Raw genomic sequence first — 22,086 nt, forward strand, 5'->3', positions numbered from 1 at the left:
TTGATAAATTTTTAGAGGCCTGTTTTTAAAATACCAGGAACCTATAAATTCATCAACAATAATACATTGCTAAATCAACCGATTTTTGAGTATAATTAATAAATTTATTTGATGGCATGGCATGCATAGTCTATGATAGTCATTGTAGTTTTTGATAAATATAACAGTGGCCTGAATATTTTTAAACCGGCACTTTTATATTTATCAAAATATATTTTGATTATTCATCAATATTTCGAGGTATAAATATCGGTGGAGATTCCAATACGTTAACAGTTGCTAAAAATGAGCGGTCGCAAACGGAATCACGAATCGGCGTTTAAGCCACGAAAGAAGATAAAAATTAAAGAACACCAAACAATTAAAAAAAGTGCTCGAAAAGGTTTAAAAGTGAATCTGCCCATTAACACTGGAAAATTTGCTCAGTTGATTGACGTATACGTATTAGAAATGACACGGTGCTACATATTGGGTGCACTGAATTTGCATTATTTCACCAGTGATCATTTCAAGCGCAGTACAGACGAGCAAATCGAAGCATTCTATACTCAATTCGTCGACAAAAATTTATTTCGAGATTGGTTTTACGGCGTTCAGTTCATTGAGCGTGCATTTAACGACGCCAGAGAAAGCGGGTACAGGTTGTGTTACGGCATTTGGTACTATTGCCAAAAATACGGTGTTCGAGCTCCAGTAATTGAAGGATTCGGGAATGTAGTTGAATACGCAGTACAAATGTTTTATACAAATTACAAAAATAATATTTGTATGCACGCTCACTCACGCATCCGAAAGTTTTTCACACATCAAAACGCGAGCAAAGCACAAATTGATGACACCATGGATTTCTTATTCAAGCGAAACTCCAACTGTGTGCCAGACCTAAATTTGATGTGGGAACTGGAAAATACATTAAAGCCAATCCGATTCGACGATGGGAAAGGGTACTTTTTTGCTATGGAAAGCAATTGGTTCAAATACATACCAATATTCCTGAATTTGCAACAGTGAGTTTTCGTTCATTTATTATTGTGAATCAAACGATTGTATTTTTTATGCGATTTCTTTCCATTTTGAAAATTCTACAAATATCACACGAGTAATTTTATCAATTTATTTTTTGGAAAATATACAAAAATAGGTACATTCGCAATCATGAACGTGAACGAAAGGCCGCATTGAGGCGAGGTGAACGAACCGAGCTTCGTGAATACAGAAATTTCACCGTGGTACCAACGTCATCGTTCGAAAGACATTACATTCGAATTGATCGTAGAGTGTTTTATCGCATGTTGAGACAGATAGAATGTCCACATCGATTATTTCGCAATAAAAACGGCGGCCCAAAACAGGAGAAAGACATCAAAAGTAAAGAATGGGATGTATTATGGCGTCTGTATTTCGACATCGATAGCATCGAAAGAGAACCGAGAAACAAAAATGATGGCCATGCAACAATAAAATTCGACAACTCCATTCAAACAGATGGTGTCGGTATGTCATTTTTGATGGAACGAACAAAATTCATCATTGAAAAAGACGATGAAGAGCGTATGAAAGAGACACAAGAGATGCTTCTGAAAAGCCAACAAGTGTATGGTCTCGATCCTGGACTACGTTTGGTCATTGGTGGTGTGCGCATTAACAATTTCAACGATCGAAATAATCGCACTGAAACAATCATTCGATTGACATCGGGCCAATACCAAGATATGATAAATTCATCGCGACGGAACAAATGGCGCAAAAAGTTGACAATTGAAATCGATAAAAAGATGCGTCTACATCGTGAGTCATTTGATGAGCAGCCTGGTCCACGAGCCGAAGACCATAAATCATATGCTGATCATATTTTGCGTCATTTTGAAGAAAAGTTCACAGCATACAAACAGTATGAATACGCTTTGCAAGCATTTCTCCAGTACATTGACACGAATAGAGCACTTGATGCATATGCAACCAAGCTCATCGATGGTAAGCAAACGTTCATATTTGAATGGGTTAGGATAAAAGTGAGCTCAAATTTTCATATAAAAAAATAAGTTGGTCTTTTATTTTCACTCTAAACATGTTGAACTTTTATTTTTACGCTGCGCACGGTGGTGTTTTATTTTCAAAGCAAATAAGTTCCCGTTTTATTGGAAGTCCAATCAATTTGGTATTTTATTTACATTTTTATCATGTTGAATTTATATTTATTTCAGTTTTATATAGTTTCTACTCAATTTTCTGTATCACCTGGTGAAATCAAAATGAAAAAAATCGCATTCCATATCATCTAAATCACGATCTGGATTTTTTTTTACTGTTTGAGTGCGCTCTATACCGAGTCTCCGAGAGTTTCATATAAACTTGCTATGTGATGCCTATTGAATAGTAAGCGAATACCAATCGTGATTGAATCAATAGGCGTCATTTGGCTGCTACATGGCAACTTTATATGAAACTCTCGGAGACTCGGTAGAGAGCAAAAAAGTGAAAAAAAAATAGGTTTTCTTTTCATTTCTCGAACACCATCAAATGGTCTATATCATGTGGTGTGATCAGAACGTAAAAATTTGTCATCTTTGTCACCCAAATCGTTGTCAAATGCTATCTCGCTCACCCTTGCATGTATAAATGTTTACAACGGACATTCTATTCACACACAACTCGTACTTATATTTTGCTGCGTAATAAAATTGTTGAGAATGTATTTATTTGGTAATCGCTTTGAGTTTTGTGTCGACGATTTCTATTGCGCAGCAAGATATAAGTGCGAGTTGTGTGTGAATAGAATGTCCATTGTAAACATTCATACATGCAAGGGTGAGCGTGATAGCATGAGACAACGACTTGTCATTTGCCAAGCACGATTTGGGATAAAGAGATAGCTAATTTTTCACAGCAAATGAGATAGACCATTTAGTGGTGTTCGAGAGATGAAAAAAAAAAAATCATTTTTTTTTTCAATTTTTTGCTCTCTACCGAGTCTCCGAGAGTTTCATATAAACTCGCCTTGCAATAGCCAAATGACGCCTATTGATTCAATCACGATTGATATTCGCATACTATTCAATAGGCATCACATAGGAAGTTTATATGAAACTCTCGGAGACTCGGTATAGAGCACTCAAACAATGAAAAAATTCCAGATCGTGATTTAGATGATATCGAATGCGATTTTTTTCATTTTGATTTCACCAGGTGATACAGAAAATTGAGAAGTATTTGAGAATTGAAGAAAAAAAATTTAATAATTTTTTTCATTTTTCGCGATTTTTCACCATCTACATGGGAGGCTTGTATGAAAAACACGGAAGACCGCTGAAATGGCACTGCCGTAGGTCCGTATATATTTGACATTTGCCATTTCAGCGGTCTTCCGTGTCTCTTTCAAACAAGCCTCCCATGTAAATGATAAAAATCGTGAAAAATGAAACAAATTATTAATTTTTTTTCTTCAATTCTCAAATACTTCTCAACTTTCTGTATCACCTGGTGAAATCAGAATAAAAAAAATCGCGTTCCTTATCACCCAAATCACGATCTGGATTTTTTTCACTTTTTGAGTGCTCTATACCGAGTCTCCGAGAGTTTCATATAAACTTCCTATGTAACACCTATTGAATAGTGACCGAATGCCAATCACGATTTCAATGATGAGGAATTAGAGTTTTTTCATTCTGATTTCATCAGATGATACAGAAAATTGAATAGAATTTGTAAATCGAAGAAAAAAAATTATATATTTTTTTCATTTTTAGCGATTTTTTTAAATCTAAATGGAAGGCTTGTATGAAAAACACGGAAGACCGCTGAAATAAATATAAATTCAACATGATAAAAATGTAAATAAAATTCCAACTTGATTGGACTTCCAATAAAACGGGAACTTATTTGCTTTGAAAATAAAACACCACCGTGCGCAGCGTAAAAATAAAAGTTCAACATGTTTAGAGTGAAAATAAAAGACCAACATGAATCATGTTGCTCTTTTATTTTCATCTCAGTTTAGTTGGTCATTTATTTTTACCGATTTCATGATTGAGATTTTTTTATATGAAAATTTGAGCTCACTTTTATCCTAACCCATTCATTTGTCGGTGATCGTTTCATTGCGGCAGATTCACCAGCCCGAGGATATATTCGATCGAAGGTGCGAGATTTGTTCGAGAAGTTGAAACGTCGCCGTAAATGTACAGTGGTCGAGGTGGACGAATTTCGGACGACCAAATTATGTTCGTTGTGCTTCCGTGAACTTGAAAAACCGACAAAAAGAGGCAAAGTAAAGGAGAAATATCGCTATCTCACATGCCATGGATGCGAACCATTGTGTGGAGAAAATGTGCTTGGAAAAGCCCAAGGTCCGATTGAATCACGAAAAAGCAATCGCAAATTGACGCAGCAACGAAAACATCGTCCCCGTACTGATGGTCCACGTATGGCATCAAAATTTCGTAAATATGAAGAGAAAACTCGAATTGGGCGTACTATCACCTGGAATCGTGATGCAAATGCAGGTCGTAACATTCTCTAAAAAGGTTTGTGTTTGTTAAATTGATATGCTCTCAGTTTAATATGAACAAGTCAATGAACAATAGACAATGTATTCGTTTTTTTTATTCCTTACAAACAAACAGGATGGTGTGCTGTTATGAATATAGAGCTACATCCAGCATTTCAACGGCATGTTGAAGAAGAAGAAGAAAATGCAGGAGGAGGAGATCCACCGCCAGCACCACCAGCACGAGCTCGACAATCAAGACGAGCAGCATCCAATCAAGTATGTAATCATTTCAATAATTCTGCTTTGAATTTATCTAATCAATTGAAGCTACACATACTTTTAATTTACGTTCATATTTAGAAATTGATATAATCATTGTCATTTTCAGAATCAACAAACAACACAACGAACATTGCGTTCTCATCTGGATCAAGCGCGGAGCTCTCGGCCGTAAGCCCTGGGTTTTGTGCGGGATTTCAACGTGGTCCTACAATTCGCTACAATTAGTAAGTATTTAAATTTAATCCTACAGTGCTAAAATTTAATCCTTTTGGATTATTTTGATGAAAAATCCCAAATGATTAATATTTAATCCCTTCTATTTTACAGTGTACGTAGGTTGCTCCATAATTTTTTTTAAAATGGTACTTATAGTGTTGCCCGATGTAAACCATTGTCATATTCGTAAAGTTTGATGTTTTGGTATGTATTCGTGCCCTGAACCTTTTGTCGTACGAACGCTATTTGTATTGTTTACAGTGACTGGTAAACTGCGACTCAACAAAAAAATGAATTTTACACGTGAAGATTTTCGTAAAATGATTTACTACGATTTTCGAAGTAAATTATCTCAACAACAGTGTTTCGATCGACTTCATTTGGCCTTTGGCAATGAAGCACCAACCCTTCAGACAATTTATAACTGGTACCGAGAATTCCGTTGCGGTCGTAGTTCGCTCAAAGACGAGTTTCATACAGGTCGTCCAAAATCGGCTGTTGTGCCACAAAACATCGATGCTGTCAGAAAACTGATTATGGAAGATCGTCATGTGACCTACCGTGAGATTGAGGCATCTTTGGGCATTTCATCCCACAGCATACATACAATTTTGCATGAACATTTAGCCGTAAAAAAGATTTGCTCTCGTTGGATCCCACATAAATTGACCGATGAACAAAAAAATGGCTCGTGTGAGTTGGTGTAAAGAAATGCTCAAGAAATTCAATCGTGGTGCTTCAAAAGACGTTAATAAAATCGTCACTGGTGACGAATCGTGGATATATGCCTATGAGCCCGAAACGAAACAGCAGTCGACTGTATGGGTCTTCCAAAATGAAGATAACCCAACGAAAGTTGTTCGAGCAAGAAGCACTTCGAAGCGAATGGTCGCCTATTTTTTCGGGAGAAGTGGTCATGTGGCAACCGTTCCACTAGAGGATCGTAAGACCGTCAATTCTGATTGGTATACCACCATTTGTTTGCCCGAAGTGTTTGGTGAAATAAGAAAAAACAACCACCGTCGCAAAATAATTCTTCATCACGATAATGCGAGCTCTCACACATCTTTTCAAACTACTCGATTTTTGACCGGTCAAAACATCGAACTGATGGGTCATCCACCGTACAGTCCTGACCTGGCACCCAATGACTTTTTTTTGTTCCCAAGCGTGAAGAAAAAACTACGTGGTCAACGATTTTCGACACCAGAAGAAGCAGTTGAAGCGTTCAAAACACACGTTTTGGAGATATCAGTTTCGGAGTGGCACGAATGCTATGACAAATGGTTTCATCGAATGCAAAAGTGTATCGATCATCTCGGGGAATATTTTGAAAAACAATAAAACCATTTTCGACAAAAAACAACTGTGTTATATATGTTTTTAAAAAAAATTATGGAGCAACCCTCGTACTTACAAAACAATACACGAACATTGAATGAATTATTAAGTCAATTACACTCAGAGAAATTGAACAGTGCAAACTGAATGGTAAACATTATAAAATACCATTTTAATCTGGTCGAAAACAGTTTCAGTGTTAAATAAAACTGGTTGAATAGATGCATTTAAGTGCGTATTATTTACAAATTATAGTTTTACTGTAGCCATTTCAAGATGTGTCTCTAAACTATAAAAAATTGAAAATAATATGTGCGCCAAATTCGACCAGTTTCATTTTACGCTGAAAAAATTTTCGGACAGGGTAGTATGATATTTTACAAAGTTTACCATTAAATGTGCTCTGTCTTATTCAACTTCGTGTAAATCATATGTGATAGAAGCGAGCCGATTTTAAATTCAGTTTAAATTTTTATTCAGTAAATACAAATAAATCACTTGCACCGAAGATGAGAATTGTTTCATTCATTTCATCAAAAATGTTGATACACATTACACATTCTTCGTTAAATTTGAAACGGTTAGAATATTCGTGAGCTCAAGATATTTGTTAAAGTAAAACAGCAACATGTTCATATGAGAGCCTGAAACCCAAAACAAATTATAAAAATTCTTTTCGGAAAAAGAGCATAAGAAATTATTGAGCGCAAAACGAGAATATAGAAAACTGAGAGTTAAAACAACACATAGAATACTGAGAGTAAAAGTAGCATATATCGATTTTCTGTTTTTACTCTCAATTCCGTATGTTGTATTTTAACTCTCAGTTTTTATTCTTCTCATTTTAGCACTGAAAATGTATTTGTGTTTATTTGGCACCGATAAATATTATATTTGCTTTTCGTCAAAAACATTTTATTTGGATTCGTATAGAACAAAATGTAATAGAAGAATTTGTTTACAAAGCAATAAAATAAACAAAAACAAATGCTCTAATTTCACGTCGCTACTGCGATACGATGAGTATACTGTGATTCCTATATTTATGCATTGACCAGTGTAAATCCAACAGCAATTTACCGTCATTCGCTAACACACCGAAGATATACAAATATGCTGGTCGTATTCGTAATTGATCTGCAACGACAAAACTATTTGTCGATTTCTTAATTCAAAATTTGAATTTCAAATCATTGTTTTTCAGTTCACATTATTATTAACAAATTAATCGTGGTCGACTCCCTTTATAGGGCCCCAGTGGGGGTACCAAATTTTCGTTATTTTTCTCGATTTCCCATCGGAAAAGCGAGAAAAATCGATTTGAAGATTTTTCCAGTTTTCTTTATATAAATAAACTGTGAGAGAAATTCGTAAGATGATATTTGAACGTTGAAATACAGATTCAAGTCTCATTTAAAGTCTCAAATTTAAGTGTTATCCGGTTTTTCGGATTTTCGGATCTTTTGAACCCAGAAATCATTCCGCTGTGATTTAAACCGATTTCTGGGTTCGAAATATCCGGAATTTTTTCTGTGAGTACGAGTTCGGGAAAGTACTGCACCAAAATTGATGTGCTCCAACAAAAACTGATTTTCAATTCGTACTATTTAAAATCAAACTGGAGTAAAAAACTCTGTTCCTTCGATCACACATTAAAACGGCGAAAGTTAAAAGATGCCTCGTTGTATCCAAATCATTTTTGAAAGAGAGAATGTTGACAAACAATTCACTAAGTTAATCTCGTGTCATATTACATGAAAGAGAAAAAATGCAACGCATTGTGACGAAAGCTAAATAAAATATTTTTCGGAGTCAAATAAAAACATATTTACTTTCAGAGCAAAAATGAGAAGAATAAAAACTGAGAGTTAAAATATAACATATCGCTTGTTTGTTTTGTCGCTAACTGAAATTATATTCTGTTTTAGTTCTCAGTTCTGTATGTGCTCTTTTAACTCTCAGTTTTTTTCTATCGTATTTTTCATTTAAAATACATTCTTATGCTTTTTTTCCGAAAAGAATTTTTATAACTTGTTTTGGGTTTCAGGCTCTCATATAAAAAACGGCACGTTGCAGTTATATTATGACACATTTCTTGAATTTTAAAATTTTCATTTTATTTGAGAAATCCACATCTTTTGAATTTTCTTACTCATGTTTTTTATATCTGATCATTTCATGAAAAAAATGCATTCCTTTGAAATATCCAAATGGTCTATGGATGAATATTGGAATGTGGAACTAACAATTGTTAGAAAATCATTTATACAGAACTCTCATATCGCGTTCATACACGAGCTATATTGTCTTACATATTTAAACGTACACATACACTCAAAACTTTGAGACTGCTCAAAAGTTTGGAACCATCCTTTCTAAAGTTGACATTTTTCGATGATACCAATTTTCTATTTATATTTTATTGAATGAATTAATGTATGTATTGAGTAGAAAAAGGGTAGCAATCGAAATCGATTTCAAAATGGTATCTGTTTGTACTTTGGGTTCCGTTTTCTTTAAACTTAACATCTTGTAATGGTCATTAGCCAGTTTTTTTAAATCGCGAAACCAGAGTAATCCACAGATAAAACATGCTAAAATTCAGTTGAATCAGAAAACTGACAATATATTTTTTGGGGCCAGGTCGGATTGAGTGAGAGCGTCCAAAGAGCCCAGTTCATTCGAAGGTCTCTCAGGTTTGAAAATAAATTAATAATGACTGAAATATACAAAAACTTCTAATAATCTGTATACCAATGTAATGGGTATCTTATAGTCATAATGTCTCTAAATCCATATTGTTTATTAATAATTATTCAGTAACTATTATTGGCTGGAACTAAAAACACTTAATTATAGTGAAATTAACACAGTCTGAACAGCATTATTTTAGAACCTAAAACTTTTACTAAATGTCAATACATTTTAAATTGAAGTTCTAAGATAATGCCGTCTGTAGGCAACTCTTTTCTTAAACAAAAATATAAAATTATTAAAGTTTAATTACCGGATAATACATCCCTTGTGTTGGTAGAAAAAATGCTCCTGAACCCCACAGTTTGACAGTTTTTGAATACAGTTTGACTGATGAAATTTTTTTATGATTCAAGCAGTAAATTCTGCTTGTGGTTTCGATTGCACTTTTTATTTTTTTACACTCAATTTTTATTTAATATCATTTGTTTTTATGCGTTTTTAAAAGAGTTTCAATCGAAGAGCTGAAAAACAAGTACAACTAAGTGAATGAAAAAAACGTTGCGATGACAGGTGCGAACCAAATTATGAAATTCACTCATTTGATTATTATTACACGTGATTTTATTTTATTTGATTTCTTCTAAATAAATTTTGGCTTGAGGTCTACAACAAAACATACAAAATGACTTTTTGTTCGAATAACAAAAACTGTGCACCTATAAAACATATTTTGAAATTATTGTTGTCCTTTCTACATACACTTTTCAGAATGGGATCTACTCTTAATTTCAATTATATGTATTTGAATTGGATTTGTGGGATGCGGATGCGCATTCTCGGAAATTTATGTAAGTGATGAAGAAACATGTTGCAATCAAATAACTATAGAATATGAATCATATTATATGATGTATCATTTACAAAAGTTTACATCCAATTTAAGTCAATTTCATTGAAAAGACGTCATAGAACTAATAATTTTTAAATGAACAAACAATTTTTTTGTAAAAAAAAAGCAATTCTTCAAGAGTTTTCCTTTTTTTTTTTCAACTCGGAACTTGTATCAATCGATATTTTTCACTGCGATTTTATATGATTCAATTTTATCTCATCACAAACATTGCAATCATAAATTTGTTACTGCTTTTTTTTAGAAAATTGCTCTAAATGTATCACAAATTTTTACAATTATACTACTAATAACTATTTTCTTCTGAATTTATCTGAATCGTTAACTTAATATTCTTTTCTAACAAAATAAATTGGGGTTTGTAGATTATGAAAAGTAAGATTTTCTGTGTTATTCGCTTAAAGTTCCTGTATATACTGAACAGAACGCAAAAAAACACAATATAGCATACAACAAAAATTTAAGAGTATTCGGTACCGACAGTTGGATGTGAATGAACGAGACATAAACTGAATAACACAGCTTATGAAATAGAAAACGTATGGTTTGTCTACGAAAAAGAGAGTAAGAGAGAGTGATAGAGCGTAATGTTACTGTGGAAACGATTATACTTTTCATATCATTCAAATGCTGCCCGTTTTGTTAACTCTCGTCATTCAGTTAATATCTGTGTTCACTTGTATTAGTTCAAGCATGTATCTTGTATGTTGTGTTGTTATTGCCACTATATTTCGGGTGTATGTTCGAATGTTATATGTGTGATTTAACTTTTTAAACAGATGAAAAAAGTCTCAATTGAACTCAATTGCCTGTAATGACATTATTGTGAAATTCATTAAATAATTTGTTCTACGTAGTTCATGTCGAGTTTTATCATTCTTATTTTGCTATATATTTGAACTCAAGATGGGACTTTGGCATTTCAAGATGAAAAATATCATACTCTTCTTTGTTTCGATTGAAATAATTCCAAATAACGGTAAGAAAAACGAAAAACTCTCACTTTGACTATTCATTTTCGACATAAGATATAAACAGATTTACTGTTCAAAATGGAATCGGTACGAATAATGATGCTATTCCGATGACAATCTTAATATAGTAATTGTATTCATATTGATACTACTGCTGATAATGAAACTTAGTTAACGGTATGCACCTTGAACTAAGACACAAACACAATCAATCTTCCTTACATTTTTTTATGAGCGAAATAATCTTAACTGTTTATTCTGTGAGCAGAATTGGAACGAGAGATGATAATTTCGAATCTTATATATTTTTCATCTTAAATATCAAATACCGGACGAAGAATCACAGATTTATTTTTCCACTGCTGTTAACCGTATGCACAGCAAGTATTTCTAATAATGAGACACACCCGCCATTTTATTAGGGATTGAGGAGAACTCGCGCGCGCACATCCACATTCAAGATCGGGAGAAAAAGAATATTGAAGCAGATTTGCTCTGAATGCTTTTATCTCTATGTGTGTATGTAGGAGACAATATACTCGGTTTACCATAGAGTGCGCATATATTCTTTCATATTGAACGGCCAACATAAAATACCGTACGAACGGTTCACAGTTGAAGTGATGCACTAGGATGTGTGATGAGAGATTAAATTGGATGTCGAAAATACCGTGCAACAAACACACACATACATTGCCTAGCATTTCCTTTTATTTACGCTCGTAAACATACACATGTATGTGATATTACAAAAGGAAAAGAGAAATACAGAGTACTAGGTCGAGATTTCGTATTTATGTTTCGTATTCTGAGTTATTCACTGACTGTAAACGATGCTTTCATTTCAGCATATTACTAAGCTACGATTGCATTCAATGCGCATTATTGTTATCGATATTTTTTTGAATAAAATCCTTCATAACATCCTATACATTGTACAATTTTAACAACTGCAGAGTTTTTTTGGCAAACTTACAGTAAAAATATTTTGCTGCATCACGTCAATGCATGACTGTTCGTACATTTCATATTGATGTGCATTATTGGATTTTGTTATAAAAAAAATTCAATGTTTCTCAAAAGTTCGCCGAATTCTAAATTATTAACGATTGAAGCAAACGGATTTACTTTTTATCACGAACACGTTGTGCATACTAATCAAATAATAGACTGTGTTGTTGAAATTTCTCTTTTTAGATCTCTTTCACGCTTTTGCTCATTTATTGATACAAAAAACACTGCTCATTTTAAGTAATATTTGCACATCATTTTTACTAAAAGTAGTGTAAATTGTAAAAAAATTTACTATATTACTCACGAGGTTTTAGACGCAACTAACGTATTATCAATATTGATGAATTACGGTGACAAACGCGTTTACTACACAAAAATGAACGGAATTTGAATAAATTTAAGAAGAGAAATTATGTGTTGAATGATCAATATGCAAACTATTTACAGACGACGTGTTTCGCACAACGATTGTCAAGGCATAATTTTTTTTAGAAAAACTATGAGTATTTATTTTTTTTATTATTATTTATAAACGATTTTACTTCTGCATTTTTTGCAATTATATTTGTAGTTTTGTTCTTGCAAGATGTCAGAATAACACTGCAATATAACAGTTGAAATGTCAAAAAAAAAAAAAAAAAAACATTTGTATTTGCACCTAGTGAATTAAAATTCAATTACTTGAGTGTGGTTTGGCGCTGTAAAATGGTTCAGTGACATTTCAAATTATTGAAACCTCTCTTTTTTGGCAGACAATTCGTGAACTGCGTATAATTTATAAAATAAATAACTTGCTTTAATTTTTATGCAAAGTAAAAACTATTTCGGTAAAATAAAACTCAATAATTATAAACAAAAATCAAATGATTCGTAATTATAATTATGTAACTTTGGTTATTAGAGTTTCCGCTAGATGACGATGTTTTCTGGTGCTGAAAACTTTTTTTATATTACATGCAAAAGGTCTTTCGTTTTGAATTTTTTTGTTATGAAATTCAAAGACAACTCACCAATATATCTTCATTTAAAATTTCCCATTCAAGATCAAGTTCTTGATTCATCCGTGTTGAACTTTTGACGATTTTTTTTATTGGCATAACTAACAACGCAATACCTTTATTAATTAAATATTTAAAATATAAATTGAAATCGGAGCTTCTCCAAAAATTGTGTTGTGAGTTCAAAATCGCACAAAATACTATGAAACGATGTAGAAATGTCGATCTTCTCTCTTCCAAAATATAGAAATATTAAGAAGAAACCGCTTGGATTATGTTATTGAAAAAATATTGATATCAGATTACTGTAAAAAAAAATTGCATATAAGATAATCAACGATTGTTTCAAAAATGCTTCAAATCATAACGCTGATATTCAACAATAATTTCGCTTGTTCTCTCAACTCTGGCAACACATTTATCATTTAGATGAGCAACCAGTTAGACATTTGTATGACACTTGTAATGATGGAATTACATTTCATATCCACCTCTTTAGATCCTAGAACCTTTGCCCCATTCGATACTAATACACATAAAATAACACATACTTTCTTCGATCCATCCATTTAATTATACTACTATAATAACGACTATCTGTATAAATGAATACTAAGAATGTATAGCGTTTCAACATTCTTTATTATAATGACGTTGTCCGCCTTTGTCTATGCGCCTGTCTGTGTTTCGTGCATGTATTCAGGTATGTGTATATTTGTGTGTGAGTTAGCGATCCGAAGTGTTTTGAAAACCAGAATTGTATTTGTCTCAGTCATTCACTTGTAATATATACAGTCACACATCAAGCCACTTGAAAAATTTCCTTGATTTCATTTTTGGTTTTAATGTTTCAGTCATGCAAATCATTCAAATGACCAAATGACAGAAAATAAGAAAAATAAATATAAACAGTGGTAGTAAAAAAAGAACAACAAAAGTAAATGGAGTATGTAACAAAGTGTTTTGCATGACGCATTTCATTTGACAAGTTTTCAAATCAATCGGGAAATAAAAAAATAAATATTTATTGTTGGTGTATATGTCCAAAATCCAAATGGAAGTGACGAAATAAATGGATATTATTTCTAATTGAAAAAGAAATTCAAAGAGTTTCCCAAAAAAATTAACTTTCTTGCTGTGAGAGCATAGCAGATACAAAAACATTGGTTGCTATTTAGTAAAACTTAGACTGAAATCTTTCGCCTACAATAAATCGGTCGTAAGAAAATTGGTTACACATATTTTGAACGTTTGATTTTAGATAACGTGTTGAATAAAATATAAATTTGTTCACAAATAAATGATACAAACGTATATCTCAAAGTTAAAAATTGTTCAAATTCTTTTTGGAACCAATACGAAACATTTTCATAGTCAGTGTTTCATTATTATATTGATATATGAAAAATAATAAGTGGAGAAAAACATCAAAAAATTTGGCATACACTTCCCTTTCCTTTCTTTTTTCTCTTTTCGATCTGTCAACTAAAGGCTGTCGAAACTAAGCTAGTTTATCAAGTGTGATAGAGAGTATAGAAAAATGGATATTGGAAAAATGTTGACACTGAAGTAATGTATAATGAAGTAAAATAAGTGAATTTAATAAACAAGACAGCCGCTGCAATAAGAGAAAAAAATATTGAATAGCAAATGATTTGCCAATAAATCATATACCAAACATAAGCCAACTATCTTCGCGTATTTTGGACTGTGTGTGTTTTTTTCTACTTTCAAAAAGTTGGCTACTCACTGTGGAATTCAACCTGAATTTACATACCTATTTAATATACATGAATTGCTAATGTGAATGTGCGAACCAATATATTTCTTAAGACGTGAAATCGAAAAATATACAACAACTACAACTACATTTTTTTGGTTGATGCTGACGAATTTTTACTTATCACATTGACTAGTTCTGAGACTTAAACGATTGTTCGCAGCCTGCTATAAACTGTGTGCTATGATCGCATGAATGATTCAAAAGATAAAAACATAAACGTAAATATTTGATATTCTATGACAGAACTTCGAACTAAGGAATGAAAAGGACGATTTTCTATAAAAACCGCTTTAATCTCACTACATTAGTCCGAATAAAATTGTGTAAAATCCGCGTTTATTTATCTTGAATTGTTTACGTTGGTGTCTGTCCTTTATTCAACTTGAATGATTTAAATAGCCTGACAATTTTGGAAATATGAGTTGGGGAACGGAGCTTTGGGTAAGTATTATAGTTAAAATTCTATGATTTTCGAATTTTTAGTTATAAGATGCTACATATATGTTTCTATTCTATAGAAAATGGAATTTTATTTGTGGTCCATACGAATTGAATGCATATGACAAGTAAAAGACAAGAAGAGAAATTTCTAGATCTGAATTTGCATGAAAAGTTTGTACAAAGATGGAAAATAAGTAATAACAAATTTGAACACCTTAAGATTTGATTCATGAAACCATGGTGAAGATTTTCAATATATGCTACGTTTTACACATTTTATCGAATGCGTATTCATTCAATGACTTTGTGTAACACCTTTTCTTTACATTATGTATATCTTTTCCTCATAGAATAATCTGTTGTATGTTGTAAGTGATTATATTATAAATATTCTATTAAATTTTTACGCGATATTTCATTTTATTCGACATGTATGTGTAAAAGTGTACACACAAATTGAATATACTTTTACTTACTTATTAGGTTGTTTCTGTGTTCCATGCATACACAATCTATCTAGCTGCAACTCGAAACAATCACAATGAATAAAATGAATACAACTTGCATGTTATTGCTTTTTTCTATTACATCTTACATCTTACATATACATATATATCACATTGAAATTGTATTTAATGCCTGTGATTTGATATTGTTTGTTTTAATCATTCACAGGCTTTTGCTCTGAATACATTCATAATCGATCTTTCAATTTAATTCAAGAAACCTTAAAATGGATTCGCTTCACTTAATTCTCTCTGCCAATGCATCATTTTTAAGAATATTTCAACGTAATATCTATGTTGTACTGCTTCAATATCTAAATATGAACATATCTTTTGTGTCAAAGTTCAATTTATTTTTAGTTTTGGCAGCAAATACCTTTCTTCATCAATGATATCATAGATATCAATTTATTGAAAAAAAAAATTTAGGAGAGAAAGAAATGGCATTGTGTCTCGCCCTTTTTACATGCACCATATTCGACGTGTGTATGTAAGGCATAAGTGTATACATACATTTATATATGTAATTGACAATAACATACAACGCAGTATAGACAACACATTTCGTTATTATCACTACTTAAACATATCAAGTATGTATTTGTGTGTATGCAATTTTATTAAACATTGGCATGGCGGTCGTACAACCAAGCCCAAACAAGATAGAAGATAGAATTGCTTCCAATATATCGGTCTGTGCAATGTGTGGCAGCATAGCACTTATTCTCTTTCAGCTTCACAGTTGAGTCATATTCTTTTCTCCCTTCTTCTTCTTTTTCTTTTTCTTCTGTCGTCATTTATTATTACGATGCTTGCTTAGTTTATAAAAATTTTATATTGGTTTTTATTCTAGTCTTCACTGAGTAAATTATAAACTATGACAGCCAAACACTTGGTTACATTACATAAACTAGCTGTTTTTGAATTGCGTACGTATTCAATGATTATGTTTTTCTAATTAAAAAGTCGACAATCAACTTACAACGAGTAAAAGTTCACTTATCCATTCACAAGTTGTTTCCTAAGATAGAAAACTAAGAACTGTCTTTTGAAAACTTACTAAATATAACTATTCCTATTAAAATTGCATGATGGCCGTTGTCTTAAACAACTTAAACTTAAATCATCAATTAAATTATTTATGAAATAAAAATATATTAAACGAGGAAAGAATTCGTACAAATTCGAACATGTATGTCGAAGAAAATATCAAGAAATTACAATTCTCATATTATTTACAAAATCATTTTTTGAACAGAATTACCAATTTAGACACGTGTTTGATGTTAAATAAAGGAAAATGTATAAGTATCAAATTTACATGAATGAAGGCTAAATCCAAAAATCAAAAGCAAAAATAAGAACAGCAGAACATTTTGTTACTATAAGTCTTATCTCTTGTGGTTGATATGTGATATCTGCTATGCGTTTAACATTTTAAATATACCATGGCGTTCGCAATCAGTATGCATTAGCAGAACTAAATATGGTCTTGGAAGAGTACATTTGCATTCCTGATATATCAACAAAGCAATGAAGACAGAAGCGATAACAAATTCATTATCACGTGCATATAAAATCAACAAAATTATTCTAAATGAATATATTCTATTTGTTTTTAAATAACTTACATATGGAACGACTTTTGGTTATAGTTTCGTAAAGAAATGTGCTTATAACATAAATTGAAAATTGATTACACAAACAAATATATGAACGTTAACCAAATGATGTTGTAAATATCGGATACCATTCGCACACATACATTAATAAATCGCCAATCCATACTTTCTGCAACAATCACGAAAGTGGATTTGTTTCTTCTATTCATTTTAGGAATTTGCAACGAGAATATTAATTGCATATAATCACTACTCGCTCTCTTCATCGAAAACAAACCAGATATTCCCTTTCATATTTAATTATAATTGATTCTTTTATATTAATCTTAGAACATATTTTCCATTTAGACTCATATTTTCTAGAGAAAATAAACGGTAACTAAACCGCTAGTCAATACCGAACTCGTTTACATATTTAATTAATTTTATTTTCATTACTGGATTGGTTAATACCCAGCTATGAGTAGAGACATACGTTTTAAATATTCAAAAAAATGTGATAACCTAAAGTTTCCTTTAATAATATTATATTTCAATACACTTCCTCACTTTTCATTCGTTAGCTCGGGAACATTTTTATTCTTAAGATAAGGACTTGATATACACCTTCCATTCCAAAAGTTCCGGAACTTTTTAAAAATAAAAACACCCAGTGTACATTTTGAGATAAATTCTTTTTATTAATCAATATACTCTCCATTCGCTTCGATAAACTTATTTGCACGTTTTAATAAATTTCTCTTTCCTTTCATCGTTAAATGGAGTTTTGGGAACAGGAAATAGTCGCAGGGTGCAAGATAAGGTGAATACGGCGAGTGGTGCAACGTAACTACTTGTTTTTGTGACAAAAATTCACTCACAACTCGTGAACGATGAGACGGAGCATTATCGTGCAAATGTGACCAGCTGCCGGGTTCGCGGTATTCAGGCCGAATGCGATAAAATCTTCTGATCAAACTGTTACTGTTTGATCGGCTGGAACAAATTCTTTATAAATTATACCCTTTGAATCGTAAAAACAAATGAGCATTGTCTTCACTTTTGACTTCTCCAAGCGACTTTTTGTGGGATGGCCTTCTTCTGGTCGCCTCCATTCGGAACTTTGACACTTTGTTTCGGGCTCATATTCAAAACACCACGTCTTGTCACCAGTAACGATCGTTTTCAAGAAGTTTGTGGCGCTGATATCCATTATTTTTAAAAAGTTCCGGAACTTTTGGAATGGAGAGTGTACGTATTACGTATGGAACTTCAAAATGTTTCAACTTTCGTCTTCGTATTGAACTCTACCTTATCAACGAATCAGACATTAGTACGTCAAACATAAGACTAAGTTCTGTGTAATTTGAAAACAAAAACTTTAAGCAATGAGTTGACTTTAATTGATTCATACCTTTGAGCATATTTTATTTTGCAGCAACAATATCGCAGCGCTATACAACTGTCTGTGATCATCCTGATAAATTAATGACCAATTTTTCTGGGTAGCTTTTTTCTCTCGCATTTTTGGTATTTTGATGTTTTCCTTCAAAATTCAAAATGATAAAATAATGAGTTTCGATTCAAACACATTAAAAATTACTTATCAAAATATTCTACCTCAACACCCAGTTCATCGGGTGTTTTCTGGATGTTGCGACGCGTTTTAGCCGTTTTTTCATTCGGATAGATGCCAATATCGTATTTTTTCCGATCTTGTTTATTTTCACCTTCGCCCTTGTTGTTGTTATTTCTTTTTCGTTTTCTTTTCATTCTCAAACAACTGATACAAATAAGCTAAAATGAGAAATGCACCAAATATAGATAACAAACACAATAAGTTAACACTTTTATCAGAAATCAGAAAAGAAACAGCAATGAAGAACTTAGAACTCTTACCTCAACAAAATGTTTTCTGCAGAATTTCAAATCGAATTACGCAAATCTCTTTCCAAATGAATTGTTAGATTTGTAATTTAAAACTAAATGTACTGGATTGTGTTCACATTATGTTGTCAAACGATCAATTCCATTTGAATTCTTAAATTTTATTGGAAACTATTGTGCATTATCATTGGGTCACAAGATCAATAGTGATAAAGATGAAAGTTCAAGGCTGTTTCGAGATTTTATTATCTACAACTTGAATGTAGAAGAAGATTAAAGAAATTCGGTGATTTCCATTTAAAGGAAAGTGGAATAAAAAACTTCGTGTTAAATTCATATTTTTGTATTCTCTTCAAAAGATAAGCCTTGTTCGTTGTAACAATTATTTTTAAATCACTGATTTTTTAAAAATATTTTTTCAAGCCTTGTGTAATGTTTTTTTCTGGATTGAATTATATTTTATGCGATATTTTGACCTTTAACGCAAAACGAAACGAGTGAAAGTGTACAAGTATTCTAGTTAATATAGCGATTTGACATTTATAGCGCATGGTAAATATTTGTTAGCTGTAATAAATCACAATAGAATTGTGTTAGATATTTACTTCTGAAAACTAACACAATATTACACTGGGTTTATCATTGCATATGAACTTTCTGATCGGTCAGTAGCACTGATATTTATAAATGAAACAATGTACAATTTGTACTTTAGTTTTGAAAATATAAATGTCAGAGCACCTTCAAATTATTTGAAGAAAATTTTGTAAAATTTCTCAATATTGGAATCACTTGATGCGATTTCTTTCTACTGTTTTGTAGTTTCTCCGGAAGTGTCTGTAAATCCACATCCGCATATTTAAATCGGTCAGTTAATGTTGTTTAGAGTGTTTTCATCTTATCAGTATATTATTCAGTCTGTATTTCCTTTCCAAATAAAAGAAACAAAGAAATGTTGTCTTATATGAATAAAAAGATAATGTCAATTAACGTATTCAAGACAAAATATTTGAAATACAATTCTTAACCAACTATTAGCATTTTTTAAACTTTCAACTCTAATGCAAATTATTTTCACAAATTAGTCCTGCCTTGAAGTGGGTCTCGTCATATGGATTAAATTCTGATTTCTTTAAATATTGTTTTTAAACATTTTAATTATTTACGCTGTATTTCTTGTGCTTTTCAGGATCAATTTGAAAACCTTGCATCGCATACGCATAAAGGAATAGACTTTTTGGATAAATATGGAGCATTCGTCCGAGATCGATGTACAATTGAAATGGAATATGCATCGAAATTGAGGTAAATTGATTTTTTTCACCAAACACAGATAATCAGAAGTAATCAGAGTAAAATAGCATTTCACCATCTATACAGAATTACAAATGGTAAAATGAATCATTAGTGTGCGGAGACGGGGGTTTACCCTCCTGAGGCTTGGAAAATTCTTTCGATTTGTTAGGATTTTTAAGAATAGGAAAATTTTTCTTAAAATTGCTAGTGTTTTTCACGATGGTTTTGGCAATGTTGGTATTGAATTTTTTGCTGGATCGAGTCAGATAAAATGAACAAAATAAAATGTTGCAATATGTATACAAAACCATGTAAATCTGTAAGAATGAATGATCCAAACCTTATAACTGTTTCAATGTCTATCTTGGCATGTCACCATGCATCTTATAAACACGCCATTCCCGTGGATCCAAATTTAAATAATGTACTTCGCATATTCAAATGTTAATTGAAAGATTTATTTTTTCTTCCAGACGACTTGTGAAAAATTATCAGCCAAAGAAGAAAGAAGAAGAAGACTACGAGTAAGTAGAAGAATATAAATTGGATGCATATATTCTTTTTTGCTCATTTTTCATGTGATTGAACTTACCTATTTAGGTTTACATCATGGCAAGCATTTCGAAATGTTTTACGTGAAATAGGTGATTTGGCTGGTCAGCGCGAAGTCATTGCTGAACAATTGCAAGCTCAAGTTATCAATGCCATTACACTTTTGTCAAAAAATCTACGTGATGAACGAAAAAAGGCGTTAAATGATGGCTCTACCTATCAACAAAATTTGGCCTTACAAATAGGTGCACTTGAACGGGCCAAAAGAAACTATGAAAAATCTTATCGAGATGCCGAAAAAGCGGTCGATAGCTATCAACGTGCAGATGCTGATTTGAATTTGAGTCGAGCTGAAGTGGAAAAACAACGGCATAATATGGCGTCCAAAAACCAGCAATCGGACGATTCGAAAAATGAATATGCCAATCAATTGCAAAAAACAAATAAATTGCAACAACAACATTACGAAGTAGCAATTCCCGATGTATTCAATCGTCTGCAAGAAATCGATGAAAAACGAACAGGTGGAATGAAAGAGTTTATTAAGCGTTCAGCTGACGTTGAACTATCTGTAGCGCCAATTATTGCCAGATGCTTAGAGGGTATAATAAACTTTCTTATATTTATTTTTTTCTTACATTAATACATTATTATAACTAATATGTAATATGAGATTTCCAAATCATACTGATGGAAACAGAGTGTATGTGAGACACAGACACACATGCGCACGGTTTTTTGATCAGAGGGGGTCAAATTGACTTTGGTCTCGAGGGGGAGGGGGTATTTACATAGAAAAACTAAAATAACAATTTTGCATAAGAGAAGTAAGTAAAAATGCGTGTTGGCGAGCGAAGCGATCCGAAATTTTGCAAATATGACTTCAAAATCAGTGTATTATGACGGCCTAAGAAGAAAACAATAACATACAGAATATTCTGCAAAAAGACGAATACAAATTTATGTGAGCAAAAACCAAATATACAAACAGACAGCGCAAAAGTAAAACAGCCTACTTACATGTGTTTCTTATGTAAGTAGGCTGTTTTACCTTTGCGCTGTCTGTTTGTATATTTGGTTTTTGCTCACATAAATTTGT

At 32.2% G+C, this 22,086-nt stretch overlaps 2 protein-coding genes across 2 annotated transcripts in view; one reads left to right on the forward strand and one right to left on the reverse strand.

The window, feature by feature from the left end:
• Positions 1–12,170, reverse strand: part of LOC116339105 (sex determination protein fox-1-like) — a 25,545-nt gene extending 13,375 nt beyond the window's left edge. The window contains exon 1 of the mRNA XM_031764770.1: positions 11,886–12,170. Coding sequence (XP_031620630.1) covers positions 11,886–11,933 — 48 coding nt within the window. The 5' untranslated portion in view covers positions 11,934–12,170. The remainder of the gene's footprint in view (positions 1–11,885) is intronic.
• A 1,513-nt stretch (positions 12,171–13,683) lies between these two features.
• Positions 13,684–22,086, forward strand: part of LOC116339072 (formin-binding protein 1-like) — an 11,495-nt gene continuing 3,092 nt past the window's right edge. The window contains exons 1-4 of the mRNA XM_031764709.1: positions 13,684–15,145; positions 20,329–20,444; positions 20,909–20,959; positions 21,036–21,589. Coding sequence (XP_031620569.1) covers positions 15,122–15,145; positions 20,329–20,444; positions 20,909–20,959; positions 21,036–21,589 — 745 coding nt within the window. The 5' untranslated portion in view covers positions 13,684–15,121. The remainder of the gene's footprint in view (positions 15,146–20,328; positions 20,445–20,908; positions 20,960–21,035; positions 21,590–22,086) is intronic.

Source organism: Contarinia nasturtii, unplaced genomic scaffold (assembly GCF_009176525.2).
Source record: "Contarinia nasturtii isolate CC-2019 unplaced genomic scaffold, AAFC_CNas_1.1 Cnas_scaffold_493, whole genome shotgun sequence".
Classification (NCBI taxonomy): domain Eukaryota; kingdom Metazoa; phylum Arthropoda; class Insecta; order Diptera; family Cecidomyiidae; genus Contarinia; species Contarinia nasturtii.